General features: G+C 34.2%; 2 protein-coding genes across 2 annotated transcripts in view; one reads left to right on the top strand and one right to left on the bottom strand.

Moving 5' to 3' along the window:
- The window catches only part of WASF1 (WASP family member 1), a 134,626-nt gene that overhangs the window by 37,119 nt on the left and 79,615 nt on the right, over positions 1 to 17,892 (top strand). The gene's annotated exons all lie outside the window — the stretch shown is intronic.
- Positions 1 to 17,892, bottom strand: part of CDC40 (cell division cycle 40) — a 49,224-nt gene that overhangs the window by 24,281 nt on the left and 7,051 nt on the right. The window contains exons 2-3 of the mRNA XM_012438423.3: positions 12,390 to 12,476; positions 4,642 to 4,771 (exon numbers count right to left, since the gene is read on the bottom strand). Coding sequence (XP_012293846.1) covers positions 4,642 to 4,771; positions 12,390 to 12,476 — 217 coding nt within the window. The remainder of the gene's footprint in view (positions 1 to 4,641; positions 4,772 to 12,389; positions 12,477 to 17,892) is intronic.

The raw sequence follows: 17,892 nt of genomic DNA on the forward strand, positions 1-17,892 counted from the left end.
CCCAAAGCTATATTCTTCTATTTAGAACCTAAAGCTCAGGCTGGACTCCAGCAGAATATATTTTTTACAGTATGAATTTTGCACACTGACATTACATTACTAAGTGCCTCTCTAGCCAAGATATCAAACTTTAGTTTTAAATATTCTAAGAGCTTGAAAATATATGTACATGATGCATTTGGAAATTTAGAAACCATTTCCCTTTTCTTCTTGGTAATAGAAATTGCAAGGCTAAGTTTATCAAATTATATAAATTATTAAATAATAAAAAAGAAATAAGGTAAGAAGAGTACATTAAATCTAGCTATTATTTTGAAAATGCCATTCTCAGTAAGGTTAGTCTTCCCTCCCAATCTTAAAATAATATATTTCTATTTCACCAATCATTCTTTATATCTTCTTAAGGGAAGTAAGGAAGGATATCTACCAGCATATGAATGCACTTCTTTAGTTATAGAGTATGTGGCTACATATAAATGTGGTCTTCAGTGGTCTATGGGAATTTAAGGAAAGAAAGCCTACCTAAGTTAGCTCAAATCAATACTTTTCTCAAGTGGGTGTGCTAGCACAATAAATGTTTGGTAACATAGTCTGGTATATTCACAAGAGTGCTAGATAACTGATCAGTCTATGGCCTACAACTCATGTGAACAATCACAGAATACATAAAAAGGTACTAAGCCCATTTTTTTTTTAAAGGGCACATCCTAGTGGATAGATTTAATATTTTCATTTTTCACCTAAAGAATATAGACAACTTCTTTTGGGAAACAGAAAAAGATTTGTCATGAAACATGCTTTTCAAACAAGCTAAGGATGTAAGTGCTCAATTCACCCTCATGATATGCTAGAACAGAACCAACCACCTGGCTATTGGATGATTTGCATATAGTTTTTTTCAGGATTAAAATATGTTACTAGCCAGAGGAGAGAGCCTGATGGCAGAAAAGTAGCTTTGGAGTAGAATCTCTGAAATCACAGATTCAAATCCCATGAGTTATTTTATCTTTAATCTCTTTGACGTACAGAATAGTGTTCAGTACATAACTTTTTCCCAAAAATGAGACTTTTATAAGTGCATATAAAGTTCAGATCAATATACCAAGTTAAAAGTTCTCATTTCAATAATAAAAAACTTATCTAACTAGAATGTAAATTTCTACTTTGAAAGGAGATTTAACGTCTACATAAATGGCATTTCATGACGTGTCTGGAGGGGAGAAGGAGTAGACAGAGAGGGAAGAGGTATCCCCGGTCCCTGTCCCTGTGTAAGCACCATTCCCCAACTCACCTGGCCATAGTCTTGTTACTCAAAAAAGAAGTTATGCTTTCCTCTTGCTCCACATTCCCTGTGGTCAAAATCTTTACTGCCATACCAACATCCCCACTACTGCCTTCCACCCCACATGATTAGGAAACAGTATTATTTTCCTTTTACAAATAAGAGTTAAGGATTTGGCCTTATGTCTTCCTACAAATCAGCCAGTGATAGAGCAAGATGTAACTCTAACACTACCAAATTTCAGTCCAATTTGTTTTCTAACTATCTTGTGTCTTAAATAAGTGAATATATCTGCATTTCTTAAATGTTCTTATCTATCTCTCTGAAGCTTATTTTCTCTTTTATCTTTTTAATGGAGTTAATGTCTACTTTATTCCTTTTGATAGTCTTATTTGAAATGACTATAATATTGATTTTATTATTATACCCTTAAGATTATTAAAACTAATTCCATTAGGTAAATGAAAAGAGATTATGAACAATTTGCAAAAGAATGGTCATAAATATACAGAAAAACCTTCAACCTCACTAGTAGTCCAGAAAAATTAAGTTGTAATAAAGAAATATAATATTTTGATTATCAAGTAAACAAAGAAAAAATTACATGGATATTTGATAAAGAGAAAGAGGGCCAGGCATGGTGGGTCAGGCCTGTAATCCCAGCACTTTGGGAGGCCAAGGCAGGCAGATTATGAGGCCAGGAGTTTGAGACCAGCCTGGCCAATATGGTAAAGCCCCATCTCTATGAAAAATACAAAAAAAAGAAGAAAAAATTAGCTAGGCGTGGTCATTCACGCCTCTAACTCCAGTTACTCAGGAGGCTGAGGCACGAGAATCACCTGAACCCCAGAGGCAGAGGTTGCTGTGAGTAGAGATCCCGCCACTGCACTCCAGCCTGGGTGACAGAGCAAGACTCTGTCTCAAAAACAAAAAAAAGAGAGAGAGAGAGAAATAGGACTTTTATATGCTGTGACAATAGAACAGGTTGAGAGAATTCTTTTAGAAAACAATTTGATAATATACAACAAAAGTTTTTAACACATACATTCTTTGACCTACTTTTGGGAACTCATTTAAGAAAATAATGTAAAGAAACTATAAAGTTTTATGTACAAAAATATTCACTACCACATTTTAAAAAGCATTTTGTAGCATAACATATACATCACATTTTTAATAATGAAAACTGGAACCAAACTGAAATCTAAATGATACAAGTAATTCTTTATAAAATTATCTTTGTTCAGTAGACTATTTTAAAAAATCATTTAACAATGTTAATAAAGGGTTTCAAATATTGAAGTTAAAACTCATGTTAATAAGGACTATTGTGGGACTAAAAGTATTTATTTAAAATTCTATTTTCCACTTCTATAGGTGGGTATAGAGAAAATTCTAGATGAAAGTAGAACAAAAGAAAGAAACCTCATTGAGAAGTCCCAAGTAAAACTGGCAGGGGAGCAGGCTAGGGTCCAGTAGGGAAAACAGGACAAAATTCACACAACGACTGAGGGACTGAGAAGTCAGGAGAAATACTATAAATGCAAGCTAAAAGCAAAACTGTAGAGTAAGTAAATGGGATGGCATAGTAAATGAGACTATTTTTGGTGATAAGGATTCTCTAGGTGGGCTCTATAATAAACTAACTGTATTATAGAAATCTTGCAGAAATAATTCATTGGGATTATAACAATCTTACAACATTTAAAAATAGGAAGAAAATTAAAATAAATGTTCACACTATATTCCAGCAGTGATATCCCAGGGTTATGAGATTGAGGTAAAACTGAATTCATGTGTCACCTCCTGTATATCTGGTAGATAACACCACTACATGGTACAAGAAAGGTTTGCTGCCTTGCACTTTGCAAATGAGGAAAGGTAACAAAAAGGTCTCACAGCCTTACATTTCATGTGGAAGGGTTAAAAAACAAGAACAACAACAAAATTTGATAGAAGTTGGTATAGAAATTACTATCAGAAGTCAGGTAAGAACTTTCTATAAGAAAATTATAGGACAAACTAATAGAAGTCATATTCTTGGCTCAGTACCTATAGGCAAAGAAAAAAAGAGACACTGTTAAAACTCAGGTTTAAAGAGACAGTTGTTAAAGCTTAGATAAGATTGATCTTATTTATTAAGTTCACTTATTAAGTTTACTTGAACCTAATAAATAAACTGTCTCTTTAAACCTCAGTTTAAACCTTGATCTTATTAAGTTCAAATTAACCAAAATTTTCTTATTTTTGCAACTGGCCATTCCCTTTATTTTATGCTGCCTAATATCCTATAGCCCCAAATTCATTTTTTGTCTCTAAGTCAATAGTTCAACCTGTGTCCTAGCTTGCCACTTCCTAGAGGGAGAGGTAAAAATCACCAGATACTTAAAAAAAAAAATTCTGAAACCAGGTCTAAAGCCAGCTGGATAGTTTTAAATGCTTATTCTTGTCACAAGGTAATTTACAAAGAAATGTAAGTGTCAGTATAAACTTACTTGGACTTTTGTTTTACTTTAAAGGAGACAAGAGAACTAAACTATTGCTTAAGGTCCTTCTAAAGTAGAAGAAAATAAGAAAAGTCTTTAAAAGTCTCTTTTATTATAGGCTAGAATATAACAAAATCATCATGCAACAGAGTTTATTTTCAGATTACTTTAGATTTACATGGGACTCCTTATACAAGCAATGGGTACAATGTATTTGCAACCATTTTATTGAACGGGAAGTGTTACAGAACTGTTTTGGGTGATTTAAGTGGTGTATAGTCTTGGCTGTGATTTTTGGCACATTCTAAGTCTATTACAATCTTACCATGGTGACATATGATCTAATACATGATAATCCTTTATACAATCAGTTTCCATATACATTACCACTGATAGGATATAATTATTTTACACAATGAATTTGTGACTATTCTCTTTCCTAATACCCTTCAGTGATCAAGAGAAAGCATTTCTGAGATAAGATTTGAGAGAGTAAAGTTAAATAGCCTATAAAAAGATAAAAAAGTAACCTCTGAACACTATCTTTTCATTTGTCAACTTCAACAGCAATTTACATGTAATGGACATGAAATAACAGTGTCCATTACCTAGTACAACGACAAACAGCATTCTGGTTAAGATCATGGAATATTTCCAGTACTCAGAAGTCCCAGTAGATTTACAATGACAGCTAAAAATATGAATTCACCTTCCCATTTATATAAATATTTAAGGATATGTATAAGAAGGCATACTATCCTTTTTGAAGGAATCTAATGAATTTCAAAAGCCAGAAGATAAAACAGATTAGCACACACATATCACACTTCTAATAAAGCCAAAATTGAAACTGTTTAAGTCTTGTCACATTACCATATGTTGCAAAAGTTCTCCTTTGCTGCTCAAACATGAAATCATTGATATGAGCTGGTTCGGCATATCCAGAAAGCATATTTCTAGGGGCGGCCATTTGCTGTGTCCTAAAGGGATTTTCTGGTCCAAACTGCAATGTTGTGAGAAAAAATAAAAATAAAAAGAAAGAGACAAAAGTTCTGAGTATATGGAAGCCAGAATTACTGGAATAACTGTATGATATTTTTCTCAACTATAAATCACCAAGGGCCTATTAACCTATCTGGGAACACTCTAACCTGATATGGTTCTGTGCAACTGGACAATGGCTAATTAGCACCATTTGTCAGCCCCAGGGACAGAAGGAGAGGAATCCCTCTCACTCAAATCTATATGTAGTTATTTCTTTCAAGAGCTCAGTAGCCACATGTGGTTGTCAGCTACTACTACATTTGCATTATTGCAGAAGTTCCATTTCACAGTGTTATCTAGAAAACTGAGAGTTACTATAGTTTGTCCAAACCATGATTTGAGGGATTTCGGTGACTTTTATATCAACAGTGGCACTGTGATATAATTTTTTTAAAAAATACTTGTTTCTTTTCCACTAGCTTATGAGTTCCTCAAAGTGGGAGACTCAGAACACTCAATATTTACCACAGTGCCTGGCATATAGAAAGTACTAATGAAGGAACGATGAATCAGAATTCCACTGGGGGTAGAGGACAGAAAAACAGAATAAAGTGCTTGAAAAAGTACCTAGGAAAAGGTATTCCAAATGTCAATAAAATATCTCCACTCTGAAAAGTCACACTGTGAAGAGTCACATGATTTGTCTTACACCAAATAGTACCATTATTATCTATTTATAATACTTTTGAGTTTCTCCAAATGCTATTTAATTTGATCTGTACAAAAATTCTGGCAAGTTAGAGAGTATTCTTCTTCTCATGTTGCAAATAAAGAAAAAAACCCCAAAGACAATGTATTTTACCTGCCCTAGGGTCAAAAGTTTTATTAACTGGCAGAACCAGAGCTAGAACAAACCGTAGTCAAGCATTCTATCATAAAGTTCCTTAAATGCACAATCAGAGCCTCTTAACTTTTAAAAATTGGGTAAAAAATTACCAGAATATATTATGTCAAGTGCTATTAATTCAATGCTATTATAAAAGGTACTGGGAAAATCCAACTCTTTTTTTTGTTTGTTTGTTTGTTTTTAAATAAAGAATCAAATGAGTTTCCCACTTTGGAAAAGGCGAAAATAACAGGCTATTTTCATTAGAACTCGATAAGACCCACTGTCATGATGAATTATTTTGACATTAGAACACTGTAGGTCATTACCATTAGAAACCATCTTTTCTATGATACATTTCCAGAGCCACAAATAAAAATTACTCATCTTCTTTTAACCAGTACACTGCATTCTCGAGATATCAACATTATACTATGTATGAAAATCTAAATTTAAATGTTAGATGTGCCTTATATTTTTTCTGCTTTTGAAGAAAATAAATTGCTACAAGATTCCTATATATTGACAGCTTCCATTTATATGTTTAAAATGATTCAACTAAAAAATACCTGATTTACATACAAAGCTTTTATTACTATATATTCTTAATTATAATGGATAGTGCAAGACTTTGCAGTCCATATTAGTTCTTCCTTTGTCTGCTGATGGGTGAAAAATGTTGGGGAAAAAAAGATTGCGGAATGCTGGAAGCAGCAGTCAACTTCATTCAGTCATGAAATTTATTACAAAAACAGGAGCAATCATAAAATCCCAGATAACAAAATGATTTAAAAGTTTCCTAGATGCTCTACCTGCTACAGTCAGCTATCATCCACAGAATAGCATCCGCTATTTCTGGACAGAGATGGGGTGGAGGGGGTATGGTGGGAAATCTAAAAATGATAAAAATTCCCACTGTCCTTATTGTTATTCATATCACATGTAACACATGACCAATCACTGTGCTTTAAGTAACTTTCCATTTAAAAAAGGAGACTACAATTTCCATATTCTTATTTAATTCAGATTTTACTAAAAAAGAAAGAACAATTCTTCTATAGGCCATACATACAAAATTAGCTCCACTTTTTAAAGAAAAATTATCAGTGTAAAAGAACTGTGATTTCTATGCAAAGACAACTCCATATATTAAAGCTATGTATGCATTATATAAGGTGCTATACCTAAAGCAATCTAAAAATGTACATGTGCCTATGTCTCATACAGATTTAAGCTGAGGCAACAAAAAAATCTTCTAGTGATATAGGGAATCGGTGGGAGGAGGATTCATCTACTGGTAGCTATTAGAACTGACCTCAAAGATACTGAATATTAACAGAAGAAGGGAGAGAACACTATTTAGCAGAACTCAGCTCTTCGTAATTACTCAAGATATGTCTCAGATGTTCTTGGTCCCTGTGAATATGCAACTCTCTTTATTCTGGAACAACCGTTAAAACATACAACAGAGCACATAGAAAACACACAAATTTGATTTCCAAACATTTCTTTTCAATGTTTAGTAGTTAACTAAGCTTAAGAGTAAATTTGTGTTCAAGTGATTTATAACAATATACAAGTAAACACATAACATAAATATGAATGCATAATATATCCAAGTTCACATGAGTATTTAACAATTTTTAGCTAAAACAATAATGAAGCACAACACAGTAAATTACAATTGCAATCTCCTTATATAAAACATACACATTTAAGTGAGAAAATGTTTGCAAACCATACATCTGGTAAAGGGTTAATATCCAAAATACACAAGGAACTCAAATCAATAGCAAAAAAATAAATAACTCAATGAAAAATTGGCAAAGAACCTGAATTTCTCAGCATTTCTCAAAAGATACATAAATAGCCAACAGGGGCCAGGTGTAGTGGCTCATGCCTATAATCCCAGGACTTTGGGAGGCCAAGGCAGGCAGATCACTTGAGATCAGGAGTTCAAGACCAGCCTGGCCAACATGGTGAAATCCATCTCTACTAAAAATACAAAAAATGAGCTAGGCATGGTGGCCTGTGCCTGTAGTCCCAGCTACTCAGGTGGCTGAGGTGGAAGAATCGCTTGAACCCAGGAGACAAAGGTTGCAGTGAGCTGAGATCACACCACTGCACTCCAGCCTAGGAGACAGAGCAAGACTCCGCTCAAAAAAAAAAAAAAAAATAGCCAACAGGTATATGAGAAAGTACACCACATTACTAATCACCAGAGAACTGTAAATTAAAGTCACAATAAGATATTATCTCAAACCTGTTAGAATAGCTATTATAAAAATGATAAAGGATAACAAGTGTTGGCAAGGATGTTCTGGAGAAAAGAGAACACTTGCACACTGTTGGTGGGAATGGAAATTAGTATAGCTACTATGGAAGATAGTATGGAGGTTCCTCAAAAAAATCAAAAATAGAACCACCATACCCAGCAATTTCACAAGCGGGTATATGTCCAAAGGAAATGACATCAGTATGTTAAAGAAATATCTGTATTCCCATGAATCAACCTAAATGGCTGTCAACGTATGAATGCATAAAGAAAATGTGGTATGTCTGCGCAGCAGCATACTATTCTGTCTTAAAGAAGGAAATTTTGTCAGTTTTGATGGCATAGATTAACCTGGAGGGCATTATGTTAAGACATAGCCAGGTGCTGGGACATGATCCCACAATTGTAATCCAAAAAAGATGAACTCATAGAAGCAGAGAGTAGAATGGTTAGCAGGAGCTGGGTGGGTAGGGATGAGATGGGATGGAGGGGTTTTGGGTGATTGGTCAAAGGATATAAAACTTCAGTTAGATAGGAGAGGAATAAGTTCAAGAGATCTAACATACAACATGGTGGCTATAGTTAAGAACCATGTATTCTTGAAAACCACTAAGAATAGATTTTAAGTGTTCTCACCACAAAAAATGATCAGTAGATGAAGTAATGCATATGTTAATTAGCTTGATTTGGCCATTCTGCAATGGATACATATTAAAAAACACATTGTACGTTGTAAATATATGCAATTTTTGTTAATTAAAAAATTAATTAGTTAAAAGGCATGTAAGTACTAATTCAGATCGCTACACCCAAAGTATGTATGATGTTCCCAAGGGAGGTAAGTATCCTTAAACATCTGTCAACTGAGTGAAGCAGTAGTTTACTTAAAGGGTTGGGAGAAAAGCACTTTTAATTTGTGAAGATGCTGGTTGATCACTCTCAGAGATCTGTACTATAAGGATGTGGATCTCAAAAATCTTCAGTAGGTAGAATATTGGTGAGTCAGCATTTTAGCAGCGTATTATAACATCGCAGGAATTAAGACAATTTATACTACTAAAAATGGACTATATAAAATCATAGTTGTAAGTTAACATATAGAAAAATAAACCAAATTACTGAATATATAGTAGATTGTTGGTATATTTTTCATTAATATTTATTGTAGTTATTATTGTTTAAGAGATTTACAAACAAATTTTAAGGTGAGAAGAATCTGTTAATTATTTCCTGCAAATTAACAGAAGATTCCCTACAATTCAATTTTATTGGTGGAATACTTTGATCTTGTAAGACATAAAAATATTAGTATAAGAAAATTTCATTTATGACCTTTGACCTCTGTTTTCTAAAAGATCTGAGCTATATGATTTCTAAAGTTCATTATAACATTAATATTTACAGCAGCCTTTATAGCCAGATTCTTAACTGTAACTGGTGTTTTTTTCTCTTAACTTTTAATATTTTTTCTATTCTAAAGTACTACTATTTTAAACAGTCTGGAATTCTTCCTGAGACTTACAGGTTTTATGAATTTAGAGAAGCTAATTAATACATTTTTCTCTAGATTCAAAAATAATTGAGTGAAATGACATAGAAATTACTAGACTAAAATAATGGCTACTACGTCTTCAAGTTCTATCAATTATTTGAGAAAAATTATCTGTATAACCCAAAAGTCCTTGGTCAGAAGAGGGAAACAATATTTTATAAAATAAAATAAGCAATTCAGTAAATGTTCAGAATCAGCAAAGTCAAAGGCATAGGGGTGTACCCTGCAAACTCCACAGTGGTCTTTAAACTGGTCTTGCAGTTACAGAGAGATAATTAAGAGTGATCTAGACTCAAATTTCTAAATATGCCACTTGCTGGCAGTATAACTTAAGACTTGGTTTCCTCACTATAAAATAAGGACACAGGTACTTACTTCATAGGGTTGTACTGAGGACTGAAGGAGATGAGGTATGTAAATCCTTCAGTATGGTACCTGGTGTACAGTAATAAATAGTGGCTTTATTTCATTAATCTATATCCCTGTTCTTTTCCATCATGCAAACGCATACCAAATAAACCTTCCTAAAAGTTCAGCTTTGATTATGCCACTCTTCCATTTAAGACCCTCACAAATCTATTTATCATCGATTAAATCAAGACAAAACTCTTTACTTTGGCCCCAAAAGCTTTGTGAAATGTTATACAAAATACCATTCTAGTCTTATCTCTCGATTCTTTCTTCTGGTAAGGACTCAGGCACTCCTGTTCTTTAGATCTTTTATGATTTGGCTCATGCTGTTCTCTTCTTGGAATCTTTCCTCATAAAAGCCTACCTAGCCACCAATGCCAATAATTAATAATGCCAATAACAATGATGACACCATTTGTTAAATGCCTACTCTGTACCAGAGTATTTTTAACTATATCATATATCTGATTTATCCTTGTAACTCAATAAAATAAAAATTATCTTCATTTTACCTATGAAAAAACTAGGAACTTCCAAGGTTACCCAAGAGCTAATAAGTATTCCATTTAACTCCACATCTCATGTTCTTAACCTAGATTAAATTGTCCATTTCAAATAGTACTTCTTTCAGGAAACTTTTAAAAGTATTTACAACCAGATGCAATTTTTTCTTAACCTTGAGTAGTACTTCAGAGGCATAATAGGAAATAATCTGGTCTCTATCTTTTTAAAAAAAATACATGTGACCAAACAAACAAACACACACTTAGCATATCCTCTCTGGTAAACATTAGCTTGAGGAGAGGGATTATATCTTGTTTCTAACAACGGACACTCAAGATACAGGAACTTTACATTTAAACTCATGAAATTCCTAGTGATACTTTTCCAGACTTTGCCAAGTGATACACATCCTAGTCATAGAAGACAAAAGTTCAAAATTTGTTAAGGTACAGAGGATTCATTTGGCAACCAGGAAAAATTATTATTTTGATTCCCTTTTATATCTTATCAGTACTTTCTCATACTGTAAAGAACGATTGTAGTGCTCCTCACATAAACTAATTTATATATTTAATGTGAGGTTTCCCAATACGAGGACAAAGAACAACATAAAAGGACTGAAAATCCCACGAAGAGAATGACAGGCCTCTTGCTAATATCAACACAAACAATTTTAACTGAACTTTTAAATTTTTCTTGAAAGTTTTGAAAACTAATTACACAGCAGTGTATTAGTTACACATGAACTTTAAGAACTTAAGAAAAAAAGCAGGCTTCAGAGAAAATAAAATGACATCAGAATGTTATACATCACAATGCTTCCAAATTTTCTTGTTTTCCTAATTCAGTGGCTTCATTTTATTAAAGTACTTTTCATTTTTAAGAAATCATGAAGCATATATTAATATATAATATACAACTTCTTTTCAATGGGCTGGCTAAAATGGTGCCAATGGTTATGAGACAGCCTGTAGTCTGACAGGCTAGAAGGATTTTAGACACATGTAATAAAATTTAAAATGTACTGTAGTGTCAGAGCATGGGAAGATTTTTGCTAAGTGCAGACCCAGTGAATCGCTGGAGCTCTGTCTAAATACAAGCCCTGACATTTCTGGCTGTGCTACACATTTCAATGGTCATCTTTTAAATGACTACAGAAACCTAGGCAGGGCAAGTACTATATGAAACAGCTCTATGACTCTCACATGTCACAAAAGGGCTAATTTATGCAACAAAATGAAAAATGTTAAAAGGCATGCCATTTTCCACCAAGATACAAGATATAGCTCCTCACCTCCATCTTGAAAGTGCTTGTTAAGATTCTGCTACCGACCAAAGCTGTATTTCTTGGTTTTATAATGATCATTTTCTGGCATCTCTGTTTTGTCAATCAAGCATTCTTTTCCACTTTAAAAGGCAAAATATCTAGAAATTTAATCTTTTCTACAAACTTCCCTAAATCGCTAATATTCAAATACTTTCTTAAATGAACAATATTCACTGTTTCTGTTTTTTTTCATCAGAAGAGAAAAAAAAATCCAGTACTTTGTTTTATTCAGAGCAGGCATCAAACACTGTGACTACTTTCCAGCAGTGTGTCAGTATGACATTTCAGGGCCATCTGTAACTAGATGTTTCATAATATACTACATATTGATGCTGATAAGCCCCACTATTTTCCTTTATGGTTAATTATAATACTCCCTCATCAAGACTGAGAGGAAGATGTCAACTAAGTTCATATTTAAGAATCAGATTTCCTTTTTCAAAAGACATAGTTCCGTTTATCAGACATTTGTATACAGGCAGATAAGCAGCTATTGGATTTTTAAAAGTATTCTCACAAAAGCACACTATTTAAACTTTTGGAGAATAGAAGAATATAGTTTCTAAGAGTTTAAATAGTATGCTTATGTGAGAAAACCTTTAAAAGTTCACTGCTATGTCTAATTATCTACTATGATTTAAATTCTTTAGCAAAAGTCAAAACCTTAAATATGTTTTCTTACCTCAGGAGCAAACATGGTCTCGTAAGTAGGATTATACTGAACTTCTTTGACAGCAGGGTCAAGGTGAACTCCAGTCTCCAAATCTTCCTAAAAAGAATACCAAATAAATATTAAAGATCTGATAAGTGATTATTTTATTTTAGAAGCCACATTAAAGTCATGCTAGCTATCTTTAATACCTATTTTATGGTTATAACAGTATCATATGAATAATTCTAATAAAGATTAATAAAATTAATGTATACAATTAGTGTTAGAGGTTAAAATATTTAAAAAATTTTCTTTTCAAAATACTTTTATTAAAAATTTAAAATTTTTAAATTTAAAACTAAATAAGTTAACATTACTCAAAGCCTTAAATTAGGTTAAGAGATTTCAACTCTTCTTTGTTATTAACTCAAAAAACCTGGACCTCTAGCACCAAATTCAAGAGGTATTTCTTTTTTTATTCAGCAAACTGTATTAGATATGTAACCAAATTGCACTTGGTTGGGTACTGGAGGGGAAACAAAAGGAAGTAACAGGGACTGAATCTTCTAAATCTAAAGTCTTATAATCTACATTAATATTTTAAACATCTTAAATTCGTTCCCCAGATTATTGAAAATAAAAATCTCACCTCCACTGAAGAATCACTGGTAGTATAACTTCTGTATAACCCCACCACTTACAAATATGACAATTCTCAAATTGGTATCTTTAGCCTGGACCTCTCCTGATTTCTGGAGACTTGTATATACAACCTTCAACTTGACATCTCTTCTCCCAGGACATCTAACAGACATCCCAAACTTAATATATCCAAAAGGGAACTCGTGGCCTCCCCTCCCTCAATGAATCCTTCTAGTCTCTCTTAATCGCAATCCCACCCTTACAGCTGCTCAGGTGAAAATCTGGAGTTTCCCTTGACTCCTCTTTATTTTACACTTTATATCCAATCCATCATCAAATCCTGTACCTTCTATACACATCCAGAATTCCACCACTTCGGACATCCTTTATCATGGTGGTTCAATTTAACGTCTTGCCTTTAGATTTTGGAGTAGTTTTTTACGTGGTCTCCCTGTTTTCTGCCCCAACCAGCCACAGCCTCACTTTCCACAGGAGATAGTAGGATTCTTTCAAAATATTAGTCAGGTTATACTACTCCTATGCTCGAAACCCCACAGTGGCCTCCCCAGTCAGAGTAAAAGCCTAACGAAGGCCTAACAGGGCCCATTACCACTTGTTCTCAGGAAGCAGGCAGGCTCCCTAGAGTAGTTTTACAGGGCATTTTTGTCTTTCTGTATTGTCCTGTCTGAATATTCACATATTGAAAAACATATTTGATTATAAGTACCTTTCCTTTAGTTAATGTACTCATGTTCTATTTTAAAAATCATAAAGAAGTTATATATTATCGACAAATTATATTTCAATAAAGTTGGTATTATAACATTGTTGTCATAAAATGACAGAGCTGAGTCTAACTGGTTGAGAATTTGCCCTCCAAGATCAGCCCCCTACCCCTACTAACTTCTGTCTTCATCTAGCAGTACGCCTGTGCTCACTTTACCCCAGCATCACTGGCTCATTTGCTATTCCTGGAATAGGCCAAGGAACAATCCTCCTTCAGGGTCTCTGTACTTATTTCTTTTGGAATGAAATGTTTTTCCTGTGGCTATTCACGTGATTGTTATCTCTCATTTTAAGTCTCTGCTCAGCTTTTCTGCTTTCCCCTTATCTTACTTTATTTTCCTCCATTCTATTTATCCTCAATGGACAGATATATTATCTCTCTCTCTCCACTAAAATGTAAACTACACAAGGTGGATTTTGCACACACAAATGTACAATCAAACCCTTGAACTATCCCTATTACATCACCATCTTTATTCTGCTGGCCTCTTGCTGAGGTAGGATGTATCCCCTAACACAATGCAAAAACAATGCAAAGTAACGTCACACATTCTGCAAAATAGGTAGGATTTCATGAAGTTGATATTGATGTTGGAGAAGCAGCAATGCCACAGACAAGTAAAGATCTGGTAGAGTTAGGTCAGCTGATGACCAAAGACTAAAAAACCAACAAGAAAAATAATACCATAAGCCCATATTCACTGTTTCAAAATTTGACCACTCTAAAAACACTTTACCATGGCCCCTTTATCAAAACAGGCAACTTAGTTTCTCTACTTTTTAAAGATTCAGAGTCTATCAGGTCCCTTGAGCTTCTCTCCTCTCTAAACTGTCCCTATCTTTACCATATCTTATCCTTTTCATGACTTCAATTACCACCTCCAATTTTCATCTGTAGCCTTAATCACACTCCTAACCTCTGGATCCACATATCCAACTGCCTACTAAATTTCCTTATATGAATGTCCCACAGCATCAAACACTATGCTATGTCCAGAATAGAACTTACCATTCCCCCATGACTCCATCTTCACTAATAAATCAGGCACAGTCTTGCTGATTGTACCTCTGAATATTTCTCCAGTAATCTCACTTCTACCCTCCCCTCTTTGCATCCCAGCTACACTGGCCTAGTTAGGGCTTCATTATATCTTGCCTGGCCTATTGTAATACTTCCTTATATGCTTTAATACTCCCTCACTTTTGCCATATTAGACTAATTGCTAATTTTTAAAAATAGCAAGCACTTTGATGCTTTCTGTGCTGTAGGCAATGTTACCGCCTTGTATCTTAGGCATTGCCTTCATTATTTTATGTTGCCTTCTTATTTTCCCTGATACTTTCCCTCCTCCTGCTTCAGAAGAACTGTTTGTTGTTGCTGCTGTTGTTGTTTGCAGCCCTAAAAAAATACTGTACTGTTTGATAGTACTTGTGATATATTATTTGTTGCACATGGCTTTTATATATGTCATATATCCTCACTGCCCAGTAGAACACAGGGCATTCGGCATATATTCAATAAACATTTCTTACATTAAACTGAAGAAAGAAAAGCCAAATCCATGGAGAAATTAAGTAGGATAAGGCTGACCAAAGATCACTGGATCTGGCAATTACAAAAAAATTTGCGAGAGTGACTTTGTTAGTAAGGACTATGGAAAGCCAGTAGCAAGAGGCAGAGGTGTAAATGAGGATTTGGAAAAACACCACCATATAAATCTGTACTGAAAATACCTGGTGGTGAAAAACAGAACAGATGGGGTATCTGTTGGAAGGATTTTCAGGGTCAAGTTTTTCTTCTTCCTTAAAAAGAGACTAAGTCAGGTAGGGTGATGCCTCCAGCTTTGTTCTTTTTGCTTAGAATTGACTTGGCTATGCAGGCTCTCTTTTGGTTCCATATGAAGTTTAAGGTGGTTTTTTCCTGTTCTGTGAAGAAAGTCATTGGTAGCTTGATGGGGAGAGCGTTGAATCTATAAATTACTTTGGGTAGTATGGCCATTTTCACAATATTGATTCTTCCTAACTATGAGCATGGAATGTTTCTCCATCTGTTTGCGTCCTCTCTTATTTCCTTGAGCAGTGGTTTGTAGATCTCCTTGAAGAGGTCCTTCACATCCTTTGTTAGTTGTATTCCTAGGTATTTTATTCTCTTTGTAGCAATTGTGAATGGCAGTTGGTTCTTGATTTGGCTCTTTTTAAGTCTGTTATTGGTGTATAGGAATGCTTGTGATTTTTGCACATTGATTTTGTATCCTGAGACTTTGCTGAAGTTACTTATCAGTTTAAGGAGCTTTTGGGCTGAGATGATGGGGTCTTCTAATTATACAATCATGTCATCTGCAAATAGAGACAATTTGACTTCCTCCTTTCCTAACTGAATACCCTTTATTTCTTTTTCTTGCCTGATTGCTCTGGCTAGAACTTCCAATACTTTATTGAATAGGAGTGGTAAGAGAGGGCATCTTTGTCTAGTGCCAGATTTCAAAGGGACTGCTTCCAGTTTTTGCCCATTCAGTATGATATTAGCTGTGGGTTTGTCATAATAGCTTTTATTATTTTGAGATACGTTTTGTCAATGCCTAGTTTATTGAGGGTTTTTAGCACAAAGGGCTGTTGAATTTTGTCGAAGGCCTTCTCTGCATCTATTGAGATGATCATGTGGTTTTTGTTTTTGGTTCTGTTTATGTGGTGAATTACATTTATAGACTTGCGTATGTTGAATCAGACTTGCATTCCCGGGATGAAGCCTACTTGATCATGATGGACAAACTATACTACAAGTCTACAGTAATCAAAACAGCATGGTACTGGTACCAAAACAGAGATATAGACCAATGGAACAAAACAGAGGCCTCGGAGGCAATGCCACACATCTACAACCATCTGATCTTTAACAAACCTGACAAAAACAAGCAATGGGGAAAGGATTCCCTGTTTAATAAACGGTGTTGGGAAAACTGGCTAGCCATGTGCAGAAAGCAGAAACTGGACCCCTTCCTGACACCTTACACTAAAATTAACTCCAGATGGATTAAAGACTTAAACATAAGACCTAACACCAGAAAAACCCTAGAATAAAACCTAGGGAAACCATTCAGAACGTAGGCATAGGCAAGGACTTCATGACTACAACACCAAAAGCATTGGAAACAAAAGCCAAAATAGACAAATGGGATCTAATTAAACTCCACAGCTTCTGCACAGCAAAAGAAACAATCATTAGAGTGAACTGGCAACCAACAGAATGGGAAAAAACTTTTGCAATCTACCCATTTGATAAAGGACTTATATCCAAAATCTACAAAGAACTAAAACAGATTTACAAGAAAAAAAAACCCATTCAAAACTGGTCAAAGGATATGAACAGACACTTTTCAAAAGAAGACATATATGAGGCCAACAAATATATGAAAAAATGCTCATCATCACTGGCCATGAGAGAAATGCAGATCAAAACTACATTGAGACACCATCTCACTCCAGTTAGAATGGCAATCATTAAAAAATCTGGAGACAACAGATGCTGGAGAGGATGTGGAGGAATAGGAATACTTTTACATGGTTGGTGGGAGTGTAAATTAGTTCAACCATTGTGGAAGACAGTGGCGATTCCTCAAGGACCTAGAAATAGAAATTCCATATTTGACCCAGCAATTCCATTAATGGGTATATATCCAAAGGATTATAAATTGTTCTATTATAAGAACAAATTGAACAACCCTCAAGAAAATGAAGGGCTGTTATTTTACAAAAATTTAATTAGAAAACTTGGACAATACCACCACCTTGTTTTAACACCCATGAGGAGTTCAATTCCAATTAGACATGCAGTTGGAATTACCACAGAATAACAAATAATTTCTATTCAGTTTCAATTATCCACAAAAATTAAAATGCACTAAGTGAAGGGCACTCTGTTGGTCAAATAAGTTTAAATAGTTTATCTTTTGTTGATTCAAAGTAATTTGAGAATAAAACTAGGCAATATTCATTTTCTTTTCCACATTTCTTCCTGTGTCCGAATAAGAGATATATATTAAAAAAAGTAAACTGTAAAGAGGATCACAAATATTATTATTATAAATTACTTATCAATTTATGGCAT

The sequence above is a fragment of the Aotus nancymaae genome, unplaced genomic scaffold (genome assembly GCF_030222135.1).
Source record: "Aotus nancymaae isolate 86718 unplaced genomic scaffold, 86718_ANA_hifiasm-v0.15.2.pri h1tg000040l, whole genome shotgun sequence".
Classification (NCBI taxonomy): Eukaryota; Metazoa; Chordata; class Mammalia; order Primates; family Aotidae; genus Aotus; species Aotus nancymaae.